The following is a 25,440-nucleotide window of genomic DNA, read 5'->3' on the forward strand; positions in this document are numbered from 1 at the left end:
GTTTATTCTTGTAAATCTGTTGCAGTCACAAATGGTGCTTCTGGCAGAAGATAAAAGTACCTTTCTAGTGGTTTTCAGCTGAGCCTATTTTGTGCTCTTTTCTGAACCATTGTCATTGTACTGATACAGAAATTTTTCAGAATGGATTAAATGTTTGCCTTTTAACTAGGGGACAAAGCCTGGACAAGAAGGTGGAGTCGATCTTGGTATAGAAACTATTCAGTTTGGAGCCCCAGCTTCCAGTGGCAGTGACAATGAAGTTGGCCCTGTGCTTTCTGAGAAGTCCACTGACAAATTACCAGAACCCAAAGAGCAGAGACAGAAACAGCCTCGGGCTGGACCCATCAAAGCACAGAAGGTAAAAGGTTATAATTTCAGTACAAACTTGTAAACTTAAAGAAATTCAGTCAAAAAAAGGTTACAAATAGCAGAATAGAATTCTCATTGAGTTAGGACTAGACCCATAAAAATTGCATTCCCTTTTTATATTTCCTTAAACAATCTACAAGGTGGTTCTTGCAGAGCAGATGTGCAATGTAATTAAACAGCATCCTAGCCCAGCAGAGCCTGCACATTGGTTCTGTGTTTGGAGCCAGGGATGGGAGTACAGATTTGTGATAGCTTTGTTGGGAAACTGTGGATGTGGTGGAGTGCTTTGTTTTTGTTTTGTACTTTGGGTTTTCTGTTTTTCTCTTGAGCTTGCTTCACTGAGGCCTTGAGAGCTGTTTGGAAGCAGCATTCCAGTGCTGCCCTGGCTGTGTCTTCAGGTGCAGTGGTTCCTCCAGCCACTGTGCCTGCCTTACCCCCTCTAAGTGATGAATGGTGCCCTGCTTAGTTTTGTAGCCAGGTTATCAACTGATAAATACATGAAGTTGCAGAAAAATAACTGTTTTGAGGAGAGGGAGGAATGTTAGAGACATTGGTTTGAGGTCTCCAATTTGAATGCATAGATGTCTGAATAATTAATTTTTTTACAGCTAATTCTAAGTAGGTAGTCAAACTTATATCAGTTTTAAAAATCAGTGTGTTGCTCACCTTCCAGAGAGTTTTTGTTGTTTCCACCTCCAGTTCACACTAAACTGTGTATCACTAGCACTCAGCACCAGCTTCTGATTCTCAGAAAGAGAAGGTTACAGCAGATAAACTTGTCTGGTGACTTAGAGCATCAGCTATTCCAGTCCCTCTTGATGTCTGAGATTTGGCAGCAGTCCTGATGTAATTAAAGCCCTTTTGTCTTTCTAGAAGACTGGGTGTTTCTTTGTATTGGTTGTTTGGGTTTTGGTTGGTTGTTGGGTTTTCCTCCCCCCCCTCCAAAAGAAGAGCTGAAATCTTAAAGTGCAGTCACACACAGAATGAGTGTTGCAGTTCATGGCTTTCATTGCAGAATATAAAACCTGTACAGCAGAGAAATACGCAGAAACTGAAACAGAGAAAACTGCTGGTGAATTGCAGTAACCCATGTCTCAGATACACTGCAGCATGCCTAAAACTGCCCACATAAAATCACTTACATATACTGAACTCCAAAGTTAAATATACGTAGAGGGTCTACTTGACACTGTAGAAAGTTCCTTTTTTCTGCTTGTTTATAGCTATCAAGCCTCCTGCAGATTTTGTCGAAAGACACATATGTGACTAAATAGTAAATGCATTGGAGGGTAACATTTTTTTACACTCCTTTGAGGGGGTTGTAAATCCTTTTAACTGTCTTGATGACAAAAAAAATCCCAACAAACAAACAATTCTTACACACCCACCCACCCCTGTGGTGATGTTTGCTCTGAAGCCTAAATACAAGCTTATGTTCAGAATTGGAGGTTGGTATTGTTGAATTATTATGGGCAACATAAGAGGACCATACTTGAAATAAAGCAATTTACCTTTCAAATGTGACCTTAAAGTGTCTAGAGGAATTTCAGCCTCTGTAAACTATTAGGGAAAATATTATTTGGTGTGAGGTGGGCCTGATGTTCCTGATTGCAGCATTTCAGAGCTCAGGCATTTGTTTCTACTTTTTTCTTCCTTCCCTCTGAAAGCCAGTCTCTGCTGGCCTCCTGAGGGTACCAAATGCCTTTGGGAAACTCCACCCTCCCCAAAACCATCATATTGTAGAGTCTTCATCTACTCCTGAAATAGCTGGTTGGTATTGAGAAAGATAATTACCAGCAACTTCTGTCTTTCCACTCTCAAAGCTTAAGGAATAGGATTTTAAGCACTGCTTTGAAGGGATTTTTGTGCTGCCTCAGTAGTGAAGTGGGCTGAGAGTCTCAGCCAGAAAGGACATGGCTGTTGAAACAGCAGAGCATTCAGGTTCCCTAGGGCCCTTCATTCTGCTGTAATTCAGCTGCACAAAAAGAAACTGCTGAATTGCAGCAGTGATCCCAGCAATGGTGTCTGCAATATAAGGCAACACTTGTGCGTAGGTGTTCCATTTTTTCTGGATCCCCTTAGTGATCAGTTTCCAGGGAAAAATGCTGCCAACATCCATATGTCAAGATAACTTCAAATGAAGGTAGAGTCTTCTGTTTTAGTTCCCTGGGGCCCTGTAAAATCTTGATTCTCTGAAAATTAAAATAACCTGTAGGTATACAAAGTTTTGTGATTTTTGTATTTTTTTTCTGCTTTTCTTGTAAGGACAGTCAAAATGACATTATTTTGTATTTTATTTGTATTCTACCACTTCACATAAAAAATTTATTGCTTGAAAACAATGGTTTAGGTTCCTAATGTCAAAATCAATGCATTTCATGTACCTATCACTAACTTAGTCTCAAATTCTTTACCTGATAGAAAATGCTTACCCATGGAAAACTTTGTTATGTTGAAACAATGACTTTTAGCATGTTAAAGTAGTCTTGTTGGATACAACATAGAGGGGAGGGCATGACTGACAAGTTAACACTAACTTAGCTTCCAGACTTGAGTCCAGTAGAAAACAAAGAGTATAAACCTGGTCCTATTGGGAAAGAGCGTTCTTTAAAGAACAGGAAGGTGAAGGATGCACAGCAGGGAGAGCCTGAGGGACAGGAGAAGCCATCTCCCACCTCTGTGAGAAGCCCAGAACCTGTCACTACAAAGGAGACCAAAGCAGCGAGTGAACTGAGCACGGAGATAGGAACGATGATATCTGTGTCTGCTCCAGAGTTTGGAACAAACACAAAGGTAAGAAAAATAATGACAGATTACTGAGTACTATATGTAAAATGCAATTACAGTGAGCTAATTGACACTTGGTTGCCTGCTGGTGGTGCTTGGACACGGTGCAGAGCCGACTGAGTAGCAGATAGGAAACATTGGTACTGCGTGAATTAAACAGTTCTGCAGAAGTGCTAAAGAGTTGCACTGTTTGTCACACCCCCGAGCACAGATCAGCTTGGAAGTCTGTTCTGCTGAATATGAAAACTCAGTCCTGAGCACTGCTGTGGAGAGTGGCACTGGAGCCTGGTGTAGGCAGAGTCTGTAAACTCAGATCAGTGTGCTGTATTGCAAGATGACTTCCAGCAGAGAGGTGAAGTTGGGTGCATGATTGCTGGATGGATGACCTGAAGCTGTGAATTAAGTGCTGTTTTGTAAAAAAAGAAAATCTCTAAACTAGGAATGTGCTAAAGCTTTGGATAAGGCTTGTTCTGTTTCCCTAAATGGTCTTGTATATCCTCTTGGCTTGGATATTGTCTAGCTATTCCTTGCAGAACTCCTTCACAAAATTTAGGACTCCTCATAGTTGGATGAGTCCCCTGACTTCTTTATCCTGCTCAGCAGTGGGATGGTGACCTGGTGTTGGGATTCATTGTTCTGCAGCTCATTTCTTAGCTGTGGCTGAAAAACATGTCCAGAGGCATCTCCTTTCTGCCTGTGTGGGGACTGCCCTCACTCCAGCAATGCTGTGTCTTGAGCAAGAACTCTGGTTGTCATCTCTCAAATGTAAAGAAGCCATGCAGTTTGAATAGCTACTACTTAATAGTTACACCTGCTTTGGTAAAGGAAAAATGCTTCTTGTAGGTTTGAAAAGCAGTTTTCTAAGTGTAGGCTCAAGTTGGTTGCCTGCTGTCTCAGCCATCCTGGTCTTAAGCAGAAGTCTTCTGATGCCCTTTAGGAAAACTGATCCTCTTTAAGAGTTACATTATTAGTTGAAGAATATGAAATGTGGATCACTCGCAATTGATCTTTGTCACCCACAGCTAGGAAGAAAAAGCCCAAAACAAAGGACAGCTTTGGCAGCTTTTTGCCAAGGTGCCATGCCATGACAGCAGAACTGTCTCAGTGAAGTGTTGCTGCAGAGTGTGGGAGGATATTTGTGTCCAGCATGGAAGCTGCAGGCTTGGTTTCTGAGTGGAATGGCAAATACTTAAGAAAAGTCAGTGCAGGAATTTCTCATCCCTCCTGACATTTTCCATCTTGTAGGTAGATGTGAGTGGTTTATGTTCATACCAGAATTTGATAAAGTGTCCTTGTATGAGAATCAGAAGTGTAGAGCAGTAAACACCAGCTTGCTCAGATACTTGGTGAGAATGCTGTTTGTCTGTATCCTGTGCTTTCCCACGGTCCTACAAACTCCTGTGACAAGAACTCAAAATAGGAGAGGCTTCTTCTAAGCCACAAACAGAATAGGAAGCATAGCTTTGATTACTGCAGGCTGGCTCAGTGTAGTCAAGTAGCTCTGCTAAAATCAGCAGATTTTCCTCTCTGCAATTGTATTTTTGAAGTATGAGTTTTTCAAAAGGGAAGTCTGGACTTTTTGCTGGTCTCGGCTTAGTTTAACATGGTTGCCAAGGCTCTTTGAACTACCACAGTATTAAAGCACCAAGATTCTGTCTTCTGGAAGGAAGACCAGAGTGGAAAGAAGCTTTCCAGTTTGTGCTGCATATGAAAATTCCCAATAATTTCCTCATTGAGTGATTGCTTAAAGAAGTCTTTAATAATAGGCCTAAATGTTCCTGTCTTAACAGCCCCAGGTTTGCTTTTAAATTCCTTTGTTATGAATAGGTTCTGAGGCATTAGTAAGTTGTTTCTTTCTAGGAAAGAAGTCATATTTTACATCTCTGGGAGTTAAACCAACAACCTGCAAATTTATTGGATAAGATAAGCTTCATCTAAATTTTGCAGGAATAAACCTGCAATAAACATTGCTACTTTTTAAAAAGGCTTTTAAAAGGGGTTCAAATACTGTTCCAGCCTTGGAGTTCTTGTCCTGGCGTATATTGCAATTGCTTTTTCTTGTCTTGGTACTCATTCGTGAGGGAAGAGGTGTTGACGTCTTTAACCTGTTGTTTCAATGTCAAATGTTGAAGTTTTGGCAAACCTAAACGGCTTTTCTTTTGATAGTCTTAAACATCCCTCTCAGAGAGTACTGCTCAGCTTCCAGGAAGGCACACTTGTGGTGTATTTGATTATTTAAATGCCTGTAAAAGCCAGCTGTCCTCATTCAGCAGCTTTGTAAGAGTACCCCATCCATTCCAAAACAAACATCATGATAAGAGCATGTGCGTTTAATCATACAAGACTGCTTAGAAACTGTATAAATATAAATGAACTCATACAGTGAGATGTTTAAGTTTAGTACATAAGTATGATGCTCAGAAGCCATTGCATCTGTTTCTCTTGGATTTTGCAGTATTTTTGTAGTGAAGGCAATCCAATGTGTAAGTTTCTGAATTCGGTAAAACATCTTACCCCTTGCCTTTCCCACCCTTGCATTTGAATCTCTCAGATCCCAGGAAGATCAATACCTGGTTGTGGACACCAGTGAGGTATTTGTGCAGGTAGTAACAGCTGTGTCTTACAGATCATGTCTAAAAGGACACAGGCTATTTTTCAGAAAATTTTGAGTATCTTTCAGTCTCTGAGTGATTTATGTAAATCAGGAACAAATCAAATAGCTAATTCATCCCATAAAAAGTACCCTGATCCTTTACAGCAAGGACAGCTCTGAGGTCTGCCTTGTCCTTTGTTCATCAAGTCACTTGAGGTTTTGTGATCTCTTCTTTTTGAGCAAAGGAGGTAGTTACAGGAAGACTGCCTGTTCTTTTTCTTCAGGTATAAACAATTTGTAGAGAACTCCAAAAAAAGCATGAACATGAGCTTTTTGCTCTAGCTGTTACTAGTTCATAATAAAGTAATCAGTTGGTTTCTTCAGTCAGTTGTACAAGAGAATCACTTTAACTGAATTGCAAAAGCTTATGGTGATAAGCCATATCTAACAGAATCCTGGACTTAATGTGCCAGGAGATGAAGGAGGGAGATTAACCTACAGTTTATGGGATGGTGTTCATGTGGTTAAAGCATTGTCTTGTCTGCATACTCAGCATGTAAACCACCCTTGTGCTTCAGCATTGCACATACACTTCTAAGGGCACCAGAGCTGATACAATGGTTTGGTTTAATTGTAGTGAAAATTTTTTGAAAATTTTTTTGCTGTGAGTGTGCAAAGTGAGAAAGTTAGCAGTAGTCTTGATCCGTCTTCTTTCATAAGGAATTTAATTGCTGAAACACTGTAAAAATTGCATCCAGACCTCGAAGGAATTTTAATGAAAAAGCTTCCTCTTTCTTATGCAGTAATGCATCCTAAAAAAATACAGAGCCATTTAATTACTTCATTAGAAGGCCTTTGTGATTAAAGCAGCCTTGTGTGCTTGCCTTGTTTTACCCAGATTAAGTCTGCCTGTTGGAATCCAGTGCAGATGTGCAACTTGCAGTTTGGTGGTTGGGACTGAGGGAAGCACCATATATCTTGTATTTCACCAGTTTAACAAGTAAAGGAAATAAATGGACAAAAGAGTTCTCTGTTTTCTTCGTAAGTTATAAAAATAAATCACTGTGCACGTTGTCCTCTCTCACCCCATTACGGTTTAGCTTGTTCTAGTCTTCTACCAAAATGAGCTCATCCTTTAAGGAGGATTCTTTGTCATTTGTCAGTTAGTATCTCAGTGCTTTAATTGCTTTTTTAGAGATATTGCCACAGGCCTGAGAAATGAGTATGCACTTATTTAATAGCTTATCATCATACTGGTTGGATGCAATTAAACAAGCATTGTATGGTTTGTGCCTTCAAAATCATTATGGGTTGGCAAGTCCAGACACTCAGTAACAGTTCTGCTGCTGATTTGTCCTTCAGTTCCTTTGTGGTGTTAGGTTCTATAAAGATGATAGAGCCTTTCCTGGACTTCAGACACATAAAACTTCGGAGCTGGTAGTGCTGGCTACAGAGCGGCTCTTGGCTGTTTTAGGGTCACACCATTTCTCCAGCAAAGTCTCTGGGTCAGGTTCTGGTAACACCCTTCTGCCTGCCCAGAATGTGCTCAGTAGATAACCAGTGATGAGAACTAAAAAGCAGCACTGAACAGGCCTCACAGAAGTGCCAGAGCCCTCTTTGTTCACTGTAGGATGTTCTCTGTGGGCTGGCAGTGTTCAGGGAGCCAGTTTGCTCACATCATTTGTATCTACAACTGCAGCAGTCACTGCCTACAGCCAGGGCTGTGAAAGTGGACCTTGTTTGCTGAGCACATTAAGGTCCACTTAACTGTGACAAATAAGCTTCAAGGAAAGCCTCTGGGTAGACTGAAAACCTCAGTCCTTTTCTTCCTTGAAGTCATTACCCAGTGCAGAAATCAGGAGGTAGCTTGCAGCATCCAGAGAATCTGAGTCTTGTGACTTTCAGAGACAAAACTTACAGGAAAGAAAATAGTTTTGCAAATTGTAACCATCCTTTTGTGTTCTTTTTAATCTGGAGGGCCTTTCTTGTCATAGTAAGCAATTTCTGTATTTATTTAAAGCTACAGAAAGCTTTCAGCCAAGATATTTTACTTCTTAAGTAGGCTGAAAGTGTCTTCAGGTGGCTAAAGCATCTTGGGTGACAAACGATAATTGGTTGCACCACCACAGTCCAGTTTTACAGTGCCCAGGCAGTACATTGCTTTCTATGTTCTTGCCTCACAGACTGTATTTTGACTTTTTCTCAGATGTACATTGTGAGGTCACGAGGCAAATTGTAATCTTCTAAGGATCCTCCTGACCTCAGTAGCAATTCAGCAATAAGGATTTCTAGACATGACTTGTAAGAAAAAAAATTGTGTGAAATTCTAATCTTCTGTTGCTTGGTGAACTCCTCCTGTAGAAAGGCTGACATCTGTCCAAGAAATTGAAATTGAATTTAGGTAAGGGAGATAATTTAATGGAATTGTTTTTCTTCACAGGAGTCTGTAACAGACTACACTACACCTTCTTCTCATCCTAACACAGTGGCTACTAGCAGTACAAAAATGGAGGAGACTTTGGTGACGAACGTAAGTCTATTGCAGTGATCATCTTGACTTTGAAGACAAGAAAATATTTTCACACTTCTCTAAAGCACCAAATAGTGCCTTCAGTGAACAAGTCCACAGGGTTCCTTTCATGTGAACTAGCTGGGCTTTTTCCAGTAATCTTACTCTGAAGGACATTTGGTTTGATTAGTATCTGCTCTGGAATTCTTCAGGTATTTTCTTGTCTTTTGAACAATCACAGTGAGCTAAAGAGCACAGAAAGTGGAGATGTTTATAGGGACAATACTAAAAAAAAGCAAAGATAGGCACAATGAGGGAGTGTGTTCTTGGCAGCAGTTGGGACTTGAGCCTGGTACCAGTAGCAAAGCTCTGTAGGCTGAGTTTGAAGAAAGGCTCTTACAAACAAAGGAGTTTTGAACTGTAGCCTGAAATCACAGCAACTGCATGTAAAGGGAGCAGCTGAATGGTTGTGAAAGCAGACAACAGGCTTCCAGGTGTTCAGTTGCTATGGAGCTGGGATGTTTGCAGCCCTCAAAGCCAGTGCAGTGATCCTGACCTGTGAGCGTGGCATAGTGATTGAGAGAACCAGCTGGATTGTGTCTTGTAGAAAAATCAAGTTTGTCTTGAGTGTGTTGGGGCATCAGGGAGCTTGGATCTTGTGATTCTGTTGTGTGGGTAACAGAATTAGCTCAGGGTTGAGTCACTTGTTGATAGGAGAAGGAAGAATCATACAGTAGGATCTCTGGTTTTTTGTGAAGATGTCTTGTGAATTTCATCTAAAAATGCTTTTCAGCTTACTGCAGCGTCATTTTGAAGCAGTACTGATTGAACTTCTTACTCTTCTGCTGGCTTTTCTGGTAGTGTTGTGGTTTTTGCTTTGGTGGTTAGTGTCGAAGACAGAATTCTTTTGTGTTAATGATGTCCAATCCTTGTGAATGTTGGAGTTGAATTTCTAACACAGGAATTAGGGGTTCCTGGCCACAAAGGATCTGTGCCATCCCCTGCTTCAAAGCTTCAGCATCTGTCTTTTGGGTTAGCCCTATCTCATCCAGTGAAAGTCCATTAGCTGTGCTATGAGTAAAGAAAGGAACGTTTAGGAGTAATAGACTGGCCACTGCAGTATTTTTGATTCATTTCCTTTAAAACTTCTAGGAAATCCATTGGAGTTTTCATAGGCAAAGATAGCAATAGCATTATATCAGGTTTATTTCCCCAAGTATCACATCTTTCATCTTTTGAAAGAGAAAATAACTGAATTCAATTATTGGATGGCAAATCTGTTGTAGTTTGTTTCATGGTCCTGTGATTTTGCAGGTCTATAAAAGCTTCCTCTTTTCAGAAACTGCATCTCAGAACTCAAGGTCATGAAGCCCCATGTACTGTATTGGTACAAAAAGGGACAGACTTGGCTTGGGAAGAATTTTTGCATATCAGTAAACTGAAATGGTACTTGAAATTAAATCCCCAAACAGACAATTGGTGTTTGTTTATGCAGAGGACATGGACACCTTAAAGCCTTAATCTTCAGCCTCTTAGAGAGATAAGAAGCATCTTGGCACCTGCTGAGTGGCCTTTCCTTGCCTACCAAATTTTCACCTTATTTTATCAGTCTCCCTGCCAAATGCTCAAGCCTTGAAGAAATTGTAGCTCACTTGATAAAGCTTGAGCTTTGCTTTCTGGGGCTTTTCTAGTAGACGTAGTTAGAATGTGATATGTGTTGCCTGCCTTTCAGGTGCCCCTGCCCCACACCCTTCCCCTCCCTAGGAGGGAGACTTTACAACAGAGCTCCAGCCTAACTCCAGTTTCTCCCGCTACCGTCGACCTCACCCTCAAGGTATGTACCACATCCCTCTAAGGGTCGTTTTCTTGCATGCAGGGGAAAAAAGTTATTGGAGAACTTGCTGGTGAACCTTTTTTTAGAGCCTTCCTTTGTTTCCTCTGCTGAACTGCTTTTGCATATAAATGGATGGCTGAAACACAAGACTATTGAAGGATGCATTTAAACCATAAATTTCTAACCCAGTTTTGCATTAACACTTGGCATCTCAAACAATCTTGGCTCCCACTGCCCTGAAAAACCAAGATCCTAGAGTTTTAGCATTGGACCATGGTGCTCATGGCAAACCATCAGAATCTGACAGATTTTTTTGAGTGTTGAGTTAAAAATAAGTTGCCTGGTTTGGTGTAAAGTCTTTAAGGATTTGCTTGATAAGCCAAGCTTGATTTCTTCTTAGCTGTAAGACTTTGGTGCAGTGATAGTGTGGTCTTGAGTTGGATGGCTGAAGTTCCAATTAGTGACATGTAGATGGTGTGTTGGTGTCTCTGAAGGGCAGTTAGATCAGCGAGTCAGAACGTGTTTTGTTGTATTATAAATGTTCTGTTGTTTCCTGCTCTCCCGTGCAGAGCAAGTGTGTAGAATATTTTGAGTGGTGTTTTCCCATTTTGTTGGATTTTGTACTGTGTGCATTGTATAACTCACTAACACAGAGTTGGCCTCTAGCTTTGCTACTGAGTTTTTAGAAGTTGTTGGGGTTTTTTTTCTTATTTTGGTGTCTTAGATCTGCTTTGTTACTGTGACTGCAGGTTACTGAGCCAGTAGAAGTATTGTTGCCGCTTCTGATATTGAGGAATAGTGATGTTTGACCTTGGTTTCTTTAAATTTTTAGAAGAAATGAAACTTGAGATTGGATGCAGAACTAATGCTTTGGAGGAACTTGCTTGTCAATCCCAGTGAGACGTGTCTCACTGGCATGGTTTGACAGCTGCTTGCTTGTGTTCTCTACAGATGAGAAATACTCATGTTCTCTTGTTGAATCTTTGCTTTTCTTCTGTTAACACTTCATTTCTTAAAAAAAGTATAACATCTCTTTAAAACAACAGACCTGCAGAAATGGGGATAGCACTGGAGGGACAAGCAGTTTAAAAGAAAACTGGTTTTCTGTTACATTCTTGTGTAATAAGTTATCCTAACGTGACTTTCTGGCGTCTGAAAGTGTTGTTTTGAAATAGTCTCTGACTGTTTTGCAGCTGGAGATTGCATCCCGTGTCATACAGGTAGGGGTGTTACTGGCAAAGCGTGGGACACTGCCCAGTTACAGAGCAAGCTGTGGTTTCTAGGTCATTCATCCTGCAGTTTCTTTTCCTGCTCTTGTAGTGTCAGTGATTTCTCAGTGGATGATAGATTTTGGATGCGTGGTAACAAAATAGGTCAAAGATCCACGTTTTGAGGCTGCTTTAAAGAACCTTTTCACCAAAATCTGAGTGGAAAGCTGTTTGGAAGCAGCTTTGTCCCTGATTTCTTTATTCCAGGCACTGGAGCTCTACCTCCTCTTCACAAATGCTGAAGGCAACAGTCTTGTTCTGGAGCACACTCTGAGACTGTCACTTTCACAGCAGGCCTCTGGTCCAGACACAGCTCTGTTCTTTGTCATCCTCTTCAGCAGAATCCTTGCTTCTTTCAAAAGATAACTTTTGGAGCAGGAGAGAGGAAAGCATGTCCTTCATTTTATTAAAAGAACAAGATGTCCAGGTTCTGCCTCCATAAAGGATTAATCCTTGCACCTTCTTTTTCCTCCATCCCCTGTCACAGAAAGCTGTCTGTGAAGAGACTTGTGGGGAACTTGGCCACAACTGTTCCCACTACTTGGCATCATTCTTTGGTGGAGGTATAAGGGGCTCATATGGGAAGCCTTGTTGAGATCTCGTTTCCTTGGAGTAGGAGTCTTTGCTAAAGACACCTTTACTAAGGCATCCTCTTAAGGACTTGGCTCGTAGGCCTGTTGGTAGGTAAGGAGCTGAGCAGAAGGAAGTACAAAGCAGTCTCAAACTGAGCTGCTTTGGCCCTCTTCATGTCTAAGGTTTCATCTAAAATTTTTTCTAGGCATCTGGTCCAGAATCTGACGCATTTGGACTTTCTTTTTCTAACCATTTAGACTTTGGTGTATTTAAGGAAAGGAATGTTGGGGTTTGGCTCCAGTGGAGGTTTTGGGCAATACATACAGGACTGTTATTCCAATGTGAAGGCCCCAATGGATCAATGATGAAGAGAAGCCTCAAGCAGCCACGATCTCCTCCTTGTGCCCTCCTTTCCCCCTAAGTGAGCAGTGAAACTACAACAGTGTCCACAGTCTCATTTATTTTAGAGCCTCTTATTCCTCCGTATCTTGTCTGTAGGTGGTGCTGCACAGGCATTCCTAGAGTACCCATCTCTCTTGCATCTTTTTTTCCAGCTTATCAAAGTTAGAGGTTGTTAAGAAGCTCTCTAAAAGCAAAGCTGTTAGATAACTTCAGGACTCCATTACATGCCCTATATGTGACAAAATGCAGTATGTAGCTTTTGCTATCAGTGGTTTCTCCAGGACATCCAGTGAACATAGTAGAACCTTCTACACCTTCTCTGTTCTGACAATCACAGGTACTTACTCGCTTTCTCTTAATGCCAGTGCAATACACCTAAACAAAATCATTTCCAGCATGTTAGTGACTAATAAAGTTTGCTTTGTCTGTGAGAATCAGGACCAATTTGGAGGAAAATGTTGTGGAGAGGAAACAGAGAATGGTTGCTGGGGAAGATGATCTCAAAAATGAAAATAGGTGACTTGCCCCCAAAGGATTTAATGTGTAACTAAGTTCCCCTCCTCCCCCTTTATTCTCTTAGGAAATCCAGAACTCAGTTTTCCACATGGGTGTGTATTGATCACCTGTGACCCACTTCTTTTGATACTGCTCTGCTTTTTTATCGCTCCTGAAGCATCTAGGCAACCTAAGCCATGTTTAGTCTGTCCAGACTGCCTAACTCATGTAAAGCAGGGTAGGTTGACAAGTGTGGCTTTGAGAGACTGCAGGTCCCAGTTAGGGCAGCTCTCTTGATGCAGGCAGTGAGGGCAGACTGTGGTGAGTATATATTTGCCCCTTAATATATCCACCACTAAAGACAGCACCTGGCCTCGAGGAACTTACAGTGAGCAATTTCAGCTCTGCTAGCAAAACTTGTGTTTCCATTGGAGACAGCTGAAGGTTGTGCAGAAGTTCATGGACCATGTCTGAGCTTTTAAATTAGTGAGTGTAGACTGAACATTAATGTTTCCTGTTCAGTGGACCCTCAGAAGTGTCTCAATTTAGATTTCGCATTGCGTGTCTAATGTAGCAATAATTGGATTTTACTGGCTGCAGTAAAATGATGTCGTTTCCATTTCATGGTGGAAGACAACTGTGTCTATAATATTTAAAGTTTCATCTCCCTTGCTGTGCAAGACATAAGCTCATAATTATTATAGAAATAGAGGAGCATGAAGCACTTCTAGCTTTAACATAAAGCAGCGCACACAAGCCGTGTCAGCTTGTGGTTGCTTTTTGAGCAGCAGTTGCTTTGGAAATCTAAACTTGACTGCTGTCAAGTTTACTGAAGTGTGAAGTAGATGTGTTTGTTGGTCACTCAAAGTGTATGATTTACCAAGAAAGGAAGGGGCTGCTTCATTTAAACAGCCCGAGTAACTTGGAAGTAAAGGACTTGATGGAAGTATGTAGAGGGGGGGTTTTACCTTCTTTTGCTCACTGTGTCTTTGCTCTTCATGTCAAACAAAACCAAGCCAAATTAGTGTGAGTAAATTCTGTTTTGAGCATTGGATGTTAAGATGATGAACTGTGCACATGTGCAGTTGGAACAGATGACCAGCTCCAACTTCAGGCTGTATGCTTTTTGCATGAACAGAGTTGCACGATTACAGTGACTTCAAAAAGAGGCTCGCATGAAGCCCAGACTGCCTTTTGACTAAAAAGAACTGTTAAAAGAGGAAGGATGACTGATTGAAACTTCCTAATAGATGAGGAAATTTTTTTTCTTTTAAATAGATGGAGTCTGCACGCAAAGCATGGGAGAATTCCCCAAATATGGGGGAGAAGAGTTCGCCGGTCACCTCGGCAGCGTCTCCCATTGCTGGTGGCAGCAGCAGCAGCAGCACTGGGCCAAGCAGTGGCACTTACAGCTCTTTCTCAAGTGCATCAATGCCTCCTATTCCTGTGGCCTCAGTTACCCCCACAACTTCCCTCTCAGGTACCACATGTCAAAGCTGTAGTGTCCCATTGTGTTGTTCCTTGCTTATATTTTTCAAGGGATTCAATTCCCTTTGGAATTGTTTAGTGCAAAGCTAACAAAAGGTTTATACTAGAAATGGAATGTCAGATCTGAACAGCAACTTCCCAAATAATCTGTTAACTGACTTCACCTGTTTCACTTCAGTCAGCTGAAAATAGTCCTAAGATGTCTCTCTGCCTAAGATACTTATATGGACTTGAAGGAGAAGGTAAACTTCTCTTGTCCACCTTATTGGTTTCATTTTGTTCAGCCAAATGGAGGCAAGCACATAGATTTTGGAGCAGAGGATAGTTCTGATGTCTAGCTAATTGCAGTCTTACGTCCAGTTGTGCTCTTGCTTTTTAAGTTAAAGCTTCAAGAACTCATACCTCAACCTACTTGCAAAAGGCAGAGCAAATGTCCAGCTGCTCTTCGCAAATAGTGCCGGTTGCCACCTTGGTTCTTCGCAGCAAACAAAAAGTGCTGTATCTGGTTACGTCTTCATGCCTTGGAATATTAAAATATATCTCCATGAGAGGCACAACCACTCTGTCTTGCAATGTGTTGTTGCATAACTAACCAAGCTGCCTCCTTCACTACTTCTGTGTGCTCCTCTGCCTGAAAAGGGAGATGTATCAGGGTTGCAGCACTTCCCATAGTGAACTCAACAGAATTGTCCCTATGTTTTCTTGTATTGGTGGAAACAGCTGCATTAGATTTCAGTGTTCTTTACCAGTTGGTGGCTGTGCTTACAGAGCTGTCCCAAAACTTTGACCTCTGAATGATGAGAATGAAATGTCTTTGATTGATGCATCCCTTGCTTCTCTCCTCCTAGGAGCTGGAACATACACAACCTCTTCACTGAGTACAAAGACTGCAAGCACTTCAGACCCTCCTAATATCTGTAAAGTGAAACCCCAGCAGTTGCAGACAAGCAGTCTGGCTTCTGCCAGCCACTTTTCCCAGCTGAGCTGCATGCCATCCCTCATTGCCCAGCAGCAGCAAAGTCCCCAGGTCTATGTGTCTCAGTCTGCAGCAGGTAATGAATGGTGTTTGTGGCTGAGAAGCCACACATCTGCTTTTTTTGAATTTTGAAGCTGGAAAGTTGAATTTGGTTCTGGTTTTTCTCTGCAGTAAAGATGGAACGATAAAGAGTGTTCTGTAAGCAAATACTCACTAATTGTCTTACTCTAAATCTGCAGTGTTTTAGCAGGGAGTACAAAGGTGTGTTAGTTTGTTGAGGAAAGTAAGTTTGAGTCTCAAATTCTGTTGCAGAATTGTGAACTGCTGTTTAAGACCAGGAATGATTTAGTCTTAATTTCTTTCTTAAAATGCTTCAGTAGTTGAGAGCTGTGACATTTTTTTCTTCAAGGAAAATCCTACATCTAGTTAACAATCTAGTTAAATTACATGACAGTATAACAATCTTACCCTTCACCCACATGCCTTTTTGGCGACAATATGTTGTTAATCCCTCCAAAATTGTGTGGGATTAATGATACCTGTGCAAGACTGGTAGATTCTGGGGATGAATTGGAAAAGATACCAAAGCTGGTGAGGCACCCAGCTCTCCAGTGCTGTTCATTCTCCCAGGCTCTATGTCAGCTGTTACAGTGGGAAGTACTGACAGTAGCTGCATCTCTAACTCTTGATAAAAATCTTTCTAGCAGGGAGATGTTGGGAATCATGTACTAATTGTATTGCTCTTCCTGAGGTACTACAGCTCAAATCCCAGCATTTTATATGGATACAAGTCATCTGTTCAATACCCAGCATGCGCGTTTGGCACCACCTTCTCTGGCCCAACAGCAAGGCTTTCAGCCAGGCCTTTCTCAGGTATTTGGGGATTCCTAATTCTCTTTTTTCCCCCCTCACTATCCATATTGCCTTTAAAGTTTTACTAATGATCTGATGGGGGCAGGGGAGAGTGAGATTAAAGACTGCAAAAAATGAGGTTATGGCTGCCCTTGCTGTTCCATTCTGGTGCATGCAGGCAGTGTTTGATTATTTGTCATGAAAGATGAGAGAATAAGCTTCCACTCACAAATATATATGAAAGTTCATACTCCTGGGAGGTGTTTCTGTGGCCATGTTGGTCCAGGCTTACTCAACTTTTGTAGTACAAAATGATACGCAATCTCATGCAGTTGTTATGTATGCAGATCTGAATATTTCACTCAGTTTCTGCTGGTTATTTGTGAGAAGTAGTATGAGATTCAACTAGAAAGTAATTTTCTTACGGGGAGCAATACTAGCTCTGCATGCAGCCTTGGGATTTGACATATTCTGGCACATGTTGAACTGTAGGTTTTCTAACTTAATGTTTTTTCTCTTTTATGCAGCCTGCTTCAGTTCAGCAGATCCCCATCCCCATCTATGCACCTCTGCAAGGACAGCATCAAGCTCAGCTGAGTTTAGGAGCAGCACCAGCTGTTTCACAAGCCCAAGAGTTATTTAATTCCTCCTTACAACCTTACAGGTAGGTAGCATATGCAGATTTCTTTGGGGTTTTAGTGTCAGAATTATTGAACGTTGTTCCCTGCAGATTCGTTGTGTTCTGTGCTCCATAGCTGCCTCATCTTCCTGTCTTCCCTGAAATCTCTTTTGTCTGAGAACTGTGTGTGCAGATTGTCTGCCTTGTACAGAGTAGTTGTGAAATTGTGGGTTCAAAAATTATGCATGATAGTTGTATCTTTAGGAACTCGGGCAAAAGAGCTGAAAACATCAGTCTGTCATACTAAGAGAACAGAAAATGTCTGTCCCTTTAGTTCAGCAATCAAACCAACGCTGAAGTCTTGAAACACTTTGAAGTTCCAGTTTGAACTCATAGGTGGTAAAAAACATTGTTTCAGATGTCCGAGGGGCAGCAGGGCATGTTTTGGAATGTTTTCTGTTTCCTACAAAAGATAACACTAAGACCAGCATCTCTCAAATGGCATTAATAGCCAGACAAACTTCCCCTGTAAGCCTTTCCAAAGCTTCCTTGCACTTCCTATCGAAATTGATTCACAGCAGTATAATTCTGACAAATGTTGTTAGTTCCACTTTGAGAAAGCTTCTTTGGAAATTCAATTAGGGTTTTGCATGGGCTGTAGTTAACCTTGCTTGTTACCATGTAGAAGGCTGAGGCCACAGAAGGTTTAATTAACTACATTTGTATCCTGACTTTGTGCTTGGCTGAGTTTGTGGGACCAAATATTGCTTGTCCTGCTACAGCTGACAAAAGCTGTTGAAAACTGTTGGCTAACTGCAGAAACACAATCAGGCTGGCATGTGGTCCAGATTAAATAAATCTGATCACACACAAACATGGCATTAATGGAGTTCTACCAGTATGAGTACTTCTCCCACATAGTAAATAGGAAGATAAGCTTGGACATGTACAGGTTGTTGGTTTAAAACAATACAACCAGAAGTTAGAAGTGAACTTCTAGAAAACTTGTGAAAAATATTTTGGCTCCATTGAAGACAATCCTCTGCATACAGTCTGGGAAGAGTTTTTTCCAGTGCTCAGAGTATGACTGTAAGAGTGTTTTGCAGTGAAGGAAGGGTGCAGAACAAAGCTCACCCAGGTGTGGTCACAAGCAAACCCCACCACACCAATAGATTAACAGGACCAGTGCTGTGCTCAGACATATCCAGCACAGAGTAAAGTGTGTTTTCACATCAAAAACACTCGTCCTCTGATCTCAAAAGCATTGAGAAGGGCATTTATTTAAAAACCTCTTTGATTCTTCAGTCTGAAGGTGGCTACTCACAGAGTTCTTAATGGGAATGTTTGGATAAATACTTCAGATGGACCAAACCTATTTGTGGTGCTTTGCTGTACTAGCTTTGGTCTTCTTTAAACAAACTGCAACTTCCCCATGCTGGTGACAAAAGAATTGAATATCTAGTTAAAATTAAAGGGTGTGAGGTCTTTTGAAACCAAAACATTCATTTGGAAGCTATTATTGTCAGCATCCAGTGATTTAAGCTGTAAGTATTAGAAGCTGTACTGTGGAGTCAAGAGAACAAAGCAGTTCATTTAATGACTAAGTGGGGCTACTCACATGTGCTTTCCTATCTACCTTGTAGCACAGGAACTAAGAACTGGCAGCTTTTCTATGTTGCAGTTAAGTTACCCAAGAACTATTTCAGCATGAACATCAAAATAGGTAACTGTGATCTAAGATTTTAGTAAAAAGGCTCAGCATTTCTTCCAGTGGCCTTTAGTAGCAGCTGTTATTTTGTTATGTGCAGAGTAAGTTGAAAAAAAAATCTAACTTTTTCAGGTGAAAATTTGTTCGATAGAGCTAAGTATCCTAATTCTGTTCAAAGAATATAAGCCGTGCTCTTCATTTTTGGTGGCTCATTGTTGAGCTCTGTCAGAATTTTTATGAAGGACACTTCAATCTTTTGCAGATCCCAGCAAGCTTTTATGCAGAGTGGTTTGTCTCAGCCATCACCAGTGGTTCTGTCTGGCACAGCCTTACACAACTTCCCAGCAGTGCAACACCAAGAGCTGGCTAAGGCACAGTCCAGCCTGGCATTCCAGCAGACTTCCAATACTCAGCCTATTCCTATCTTATACGAGCATCAGCTTGGGCAGGCTTCAGGACTGGGAGGCTCTCAGCTGATTGATACACACATTCTGCAGGTAGGAAATGCTCCAAATGCAAAACTTCTGCAGTGGACTGATAGAGGAAATCAAGTCTTGCTCAACTTGGGTGGCAGGAAACTTAAGACACTTGGAAGAGAATGTCCTTTTAATTTAATAAGTGTACATTAGCATAATCTCTGAATTGAGGCATGTTCCCCAAATTACAGGGTTCTTTGTGCTCTATCATTAATTAGAGCTTCAGGTTTAGTTTCTGTTAATGATGGTAAAGGGCTGTTCCACCACCTGCGAATGAGAGCTTTATCACAAAGTGAAACCTTCAGGTTTGTCAGCTTCCCATGCTGTGGTTTCTCCTGCTCTGGCTAATGCATCACAGAACTGTTCTCTAAATGCTCTTAATGGGATGGTGTCTCTTGCTCTTCCTAGGCCAGAGCTACGCTCACTCAGGCTTCAAATCTCTACTCTGGGCAAGTTCAGCAGCCTGGCCAGAGCAATTTCTACAACACTGCACAGTCTCCCAGTGCTCTCCAGCAGGTAAACTATGGCATGGTAAATTTCCTACATTGTATTCTTCCTAAGAGCATGTTGTGGTTGATGATGTCTGTGGGGTGGGAATAGAGGGGAGGGCTGAGACAACCTTTAATTCTTCCAAAATAAAAATTGACTATTAATAGTGAGGGAGGGCTACTGCAGCAGCACTAAACAAACTGAATGGCTGAGAAGTTAGGTGACGTGCCGTTCATGTTGGTCATTTGTCCCTGGCATTCTTCTCTTGAATAGTTCATTTGTCAGTGATGGGCAAAGATTTAATTGGCACAGTGCTGTTGCTCATTGATTGAGGTACATGATGCCTTTATGGAAGCAGATATTGGGAGTGGTGGAGAGGGAGGGGGGAAAACTCCAGGTGCTTAGTGAAGCCTGATTGTTGACGCTAGTTCTCAATGAGCTGGGACCCAGGAGTGCTCCATGTGCCAGTGATAGCCAGTACATAGAAAATAACTGGGAAGTCAGATAGGTGATCATGCAGGACAGCCAGGTCAGTAAAATACCTCTACTGATTTGAAGGGTTTTTAATTCTTTTGTGAAAGAACTGCTAAATTGCTCTGTGCAAGCATTCTGTCATATTTACGGGATACTGTCTAGTGGTTTCCATCTTCTGGTTTGGCTTTTTTATTGAAATGGCTTCAAAAAAAAAGCTTGTGATTTATTATAATAGCCTACCTCATATGCAGGAAAAATTGCCAAGACAGAAATCTAGAAGAAAGATTAGACGTTGTCTGTTGGAAATCTAGCACAGAGTTTTAAGGACCTTTTAGAAGAGCTGGTGCCTTTAATGTGTTCAGTTCTGGCTGTCTCTATAATTTTAATCTCTTATCCTTCATAGCAGAATCCAGGTAAGCCTTTAGCATTTGGAATCTCGTATCATTCTCCTAGTCACACTCAGAATATAATTTTGCAGGTAGTAGATTGTCAGACCAAGACATGCAGTAACTCCTGCCAGTGAGGTCACTGCTGTGGTATTCCATGTTTATTGCTACCACTCTCTGGTGTTTTCAGCCCACAGCACTCACGGTAAACGCAAGCAAGGAACAGGCTGTGTAGTTTTGGGATTGTTTTTAAGCTCAAACTGATGGTTGTTGGAACTCGTGGAAAGTAGAACCTAATTTTCATCCCAGTGTCCTTTGATGACTAAAATTATTGGAAGTGAACAAATAATCCAGTCCGGTCCTGTCCTGTCCCCCTACCCCCAAAATGGTTATTTTATTCTACTTTTGTTTTCTGAGTTGAATTAACCTTCACCTGTCACACAGTGAAATCACATTAATGATGTCAGAGGTAGGAGATCTCATGCAACTTTGTTTCTGCAAAGCACCAAATTTTGTTTCTGCAAAGCACCTTTGTTTCTGCAAAGGCCCAAATCCCATTAGACCTGATTATAAGGGCAAACCGAGCAATAAATTCACTTATTTGCTTGCAGCTCTCTGGTTAAATAAATAAACTCATTAAGCCATTTGCCTGGAATAAAGCTGAAATAGAGCTTGTAATGAAAGGTACATAATGGCCTTTGTGTCTCTGTTACTGGTGATCTTGTACTCTCTCTCCAGGTGACGGTACCTTTGCCAGGATCACAGATTTCTTTGCCCAACTTTGGATCCACAGCACAGCCACTGATTGCCCTACCCCAGTCCTTACAACCACCACTACAGCACACCCCACCACAAGCTCAGGCTCAAAACCTGAGCAGACCTGCACAAGTGACCCAGCCTTTCAGAGGATTGATCCCAGCAGGAACTCAGCACAGCATGATTGCTGCAACTGGAAAGGTAACAACATTGCCACATCTACAGGACAGAAATTAATTTGAAGCACAGCTGTTTGCTGGTTTATATAACCAGCACAGCAACTCATGTTGACTTCTTGCATCTTAAAAATCTGCCCTAGCTTTAAAAGATAAAAAAGCCAGTCAAGGTTAGTGTGTTAGTTGACTGGGTCTGTGCTTTTAGCTGAGGTTTAGTAGCTAACTTGGTGCTGGTCCATTTGCACTGCAGGAATACCTGGTTTGATAGTGACATCATGGACTAGTAGGGGATTTCATATAGAAGCCATATGTAAAATAGTACTGAGCTGTTGTTAGAGCAGCAGGGGACCAGCATGACTCTGTCAAGGCTGGTGGCAGATTCTGGGCCTGCTTGTGTTTGTTGCTTTGCTTCTAGACTCAAACCAGAACAAGTTGTTTGGGTTCAAGGGTTTCCATTGCAACAAAAGGGAGTTTTAGGGGCTTCAGTGGACTCTGTATCAGCCATGACCTTAAGCCAGAATTAAACTGTACTATTATTGCTGGGGATCTGCCTTTCTGAATAGCACAGAATGGTGCATATTAAAAATGTAGCATTGTATGCAAGACAGGATCTTTCTGTAATGAAAAAAGAAAAGGCTGGTCCTGCAGCTCAGGAAAACTGAGTGACAGGTCCAGTAAGGAAATAACACTAAAACAGTGCAAGAAGCTAGGGGGGAATTCTCTCCTCTCCTTTATGTGAAGCTGCTAAGGTAATTGCTAATAAGGGGATGTGTGGAGCTGGCTTCCAATCACAAGGTCTCTTGTCTTAGATGGAATCCCAGCTTTACAGGCACCGGGGATTTTCGGATAGTGTGCAGCACTCGGCAGTTGCAGTCCGCTTCCAGGTGAGCAGTGGGTGACACCCCTGGACATGGACACAGCTCAGCTGACTGGCAGGAACAGCGAGGTCTTCCCACCTCAGGGACTGATCTACCTCTGCAGCTGCACCTGAAATCCCTGCACCTTCTGGCCTAGATTTTAGGGTGCTTTTGAATATAAAATAACCCCTCAGTCCCAGTGATTTACAGCTGTGATAAGAAAAATCTTGGCTGTTAATTCCATGTCTTGGACAGTAATGGGAGTCAGAATTTCAGACCACCTCGATGAAGTTTACATCTCCACACCCCCAGATTGTGTATGGTGATCTTAGCACCATGCAGTTTTCCAGCTTCATGGGATCTGGCCAAATCTTTTCAGCTTTGTAGTTGTTATGAGCCCACTTTGCAAGCAGCAGCATGTTTCTTGCTGCAGTTGTCAGTGGAAAATGATCGCTCATTTCAACAAAAAATGAGGGAAGAGCTGCAGTGGGATGGTGGCCTTAGATGACTTTCCTGCCCTGCTCTAAGATTCCCATCGTGTTGCTGCTAAAGAAAGTCAACTGAAACCAGCCTCTCATTTTTAACTGATTTATTGTTGCTGTTATGCTTCATGGCCATGTGTGGAAATACACTGTTCCAAAAACTAATTTATTCTGTTGAGTGTATCTGCAAAACAGCATTCAAGAGTCATTGCTCCAGTTAGTCTGGAGGTCGTTTTGCATGAATGACAGCTTCATTTTTGCTGTGCTTTAGGCTTGTTTATTTTTATAGATCTGGACTATTTTATGGTATTCTTCTTCTCAGCATTTTTCAGGATAAGGAGATATTTCTGAATATATGAATATTCAGAATATCATCTGGATATATGAATATATTCATAAAATGTAGGAAAATACGTCTAAATATTTTCATGTGGTACCTGAGATGGGAGTCTTGGATAAGGAGATCTCAACTCCAAAATGTATCTTTTTTCTTTTTTTTAGGGCCAAATAGATGAAATGACTCTCAAACCCCCTGTCATTATGCAGGAGGACCAAGTTAGAAACCCAATACCATTGCTGCAAGTGCCAGATAGGGCAGGAAAATTGTACACAGAGGTGCTTGTGGTGCTGGGCCTGTCCTAATTATAAGAGGCTGTTCTGCAGTCAGGCTTTCATCTCCACTTAAGTGACCTCTTTTCATTGAGGTAAGCTATCAGCTGCTTAGCAAACGTAATTTTTTTAATTAGAATTAACATGTCAATTGCTGTGTTTTTCAGATATCAGAAATGGACCTGAAGGCCTTTGGAGGTGGCATTGACGTTAAACCTGGAACACCACCAGTTACTGGCAGAAGTACTACCCCAACCTCCAGTCCCTTCCGGTAAACCTCCCTTAAGTTCAAAATTCCTTAAAACCAGGGCTAGAAAATGTACCTAGTCATGCATGAGCAGCCTATTCTGGAAGGTATGAGGTGAGAGGCCACTGATACAAGATACAGTGCTTAATCTGAGCTTATGAGCAGCATTGCAGTAGGTCATCACATCTGCTGTTGTTAAACAGAAGTAAATAGCTCTGAAATAAAATGTGAAAAATATTTTTTTGGGTAAATAATACTAAACAAGTCATGTGAAATGACCTGGGGTTGTACCAATAAAGCACAGAAGTGGCAGGGAAGATGTACTTTGGGATAAAACTCTTAAGACAGTTTATCTGAATTGTGTAGAAACACAAGTAGAAACACTTAAAGGCTTAAACAGCAGTTGTGGCAACAGTTCTGTTAGAGGAGTGTGTGTTGTTGCAAGGTCTGTAAGCTGCTCCCAGGTGAAATTAGTAAACAAAACTGACTCTTTGAAGCTTAGAAAATACTGGTGTGCGGAGCTTAGCTGGTATCCCTGCCATTGGTGCCCCTCTGCTCATTTTGCCTGGAGTGTATCAGCCACACCCTCTGCACAAGAGCTCTCTGCAAGTCCAGCTTCGTTTCCTAAAGAAGGCTGTTCACTCTTTTCTCTTTGAGGGCTGTTTGCTGCCCTTCCCCCAGATAATCAGTCAAGCTTCATGTAATTAGTGGTGATTCAACACGTTGGAAGTTTTAATGGAGGGTCATGTTCTTAGCCATATAAAACAGGGGGAGAGCATTTTCTGTGAATTCTTGAAAACCGTTCAAGTGCATTTTGAAACATCTGACAACAGGTCAGAGTAGAAGCAGCTGCATGTTCACTGCCTGTTGTGACAAGCTCTGAACCTTCCATGACAGAGTAAAGAGTGACTGTAAAGGAGCAGGACTGAACATAAGATAGCAGGGATGGGAAGTGGAACACACATCTAACATCAGTGTTTCTGTCATGAGTACTTGGGGAAGGGCTCTTTGATACAGACATACCCTGGAATCTCTTCATAGCCTAAATATTTCTGATAATGCTTTCTCTTTGAATTCTGAAGTTCTGAGGTTTTTTTATAGATAGAAGAAGCTTCTATATAAAAAAAGTTTCACAGCAGCTTTTCCAGGAGATTTATTCTTCCCCCTTCCAATGCTGAATTTCTAGTTAAGTTGTAAAAGGGCAGAAACATCCTCTGAATGAAAGCAGTTTGATTTTAACTGGAGTTCTTTCCTCTAGGGCCAGTTCTACAAGTCCTAACAATCAATCCAATAAAATGAACAGCATTGTCTACCAGAAGCAGTTCCAGTCAGCAGCTGCAGCTGTGAGAATGACACAGCCCTTTCCTGCACAATTTGCACCACAGGTAGGTGATTGGTGGCTTGCTACAAACAGATTTGTTCCTCTGTATGACCTGGTGGCTCTGACTCAACTGTGTTTCCTCAGGCTTTATCATGGGGAGATACAAAATGGAATCCTTAAAATCAAATGGCGTAAGAAACCCAATTTCAAGATCAAAGCAAAAAATTACCTCTCTGATCTTGCTTGCAAGTAGTGCTGATTTTGTGGTGTTTAATTTTGAGTTCTGTGCACGCTGAGGGATTTAATACGAGTTGTGAATGATGTAGAACAGACAGCATTCTGGCTTCCCCAGGCAGCTGTAATGCACCTTGTCCTGCAAAACCAGGTCATTTGCTTGGGGAACAGGAGAAGCTTCGTGTCTCACAAGGGTCCCAGTGTATATTTTACATATGTAAAGACAAAGCAGATTTGCAGCTCTGAAGTATCAAAGGAGCAGTTCAGGTTGGAAAGAATCTGTGAGGTCACACAGTCCATACAAGGCAGGGCCAATGGCAGAGTGTTTGATTTGCTTTGGCATTCCAGGGAGCACAGCTTACAAGGGTCGTGCATCTCTGTTGCAGGTGACTGGAGCCAGGCTGCTAGGGAAATGTAGCCTCTCTAAAGGTGTAGGATATTTCTGTCTTCCTTTTAGCAT

The 25,440-nt window shown here is 41.6% G+C and overlaps 1 protein-coding gene across 15 annotated transcripts in view; it reads left to right on the forward strand.

Annotated features, from left to right (window-relative positions):
• The window catches only part of PRRC2C (proline rich coiled-coil 2C), a 70,589-nt gene that overhangs the window by 40,585 nt on the left and 4,564 nt on the right, over window positions 1-25,440 (forward strand). For 5 of the 15 annotated variants that reach the window (XM_042029754.1, XM_042029748.1, XM_042029756.1 and 2 more), the window contains exons 21-34: window positions 170-358; window positions 2,911-3,162; window positions 8,190-8,279; window positions 9,991-10,092; window positions 14,109-14,310; window positions 15,167-15,370; window positions 16,046-16,167; window positions 16,674-16,810; window positions 18,736-18,970; window positions 19,358-19,480; window positions 21,037-21,255; window positions 22,040-22,114; window positions 23,346-23,449; window positions 24,684-24,810. In XM_042029754.1, coding sequence (XP_041885688.1) covers window positions 170-358; window positions 2,911-3,162; window positions 8,190-8,279; window positions 9,991-10,092; window positions 14,109-14,310; window positions 15,167-15,370; window positions 16,046-16,167; window positions 16,674-16,810; window positions 18,736-18,970; window positions 19,358-19,480; window positions 21,037-21,255; window positions 22,040-22,114; window positions 23,346-23,449; window positions 24,684-24,810 — 2,181 coding nt within the window. The other 10 variants (XM_042029757.1, XM_042029762.1, XM_042029753.1 and 7 more) reach the window with 9 other exon arrangements.

Source organism: Corvus kubaryi, unplaced genomic scaffold (assembly GCF_017639235.1).
Source record: "Corvus kubaryi isolate FWS band 111438036 unplaced genomic scaffold, C.kubaryi_AGA036_p1.0 37334, whole genome shotgun sequence".
NCBI lineage: Eukaryota > Metazoa > Chordata > Aves > Passeriformes > Corvidae > Corvus > Corvus kubaryi.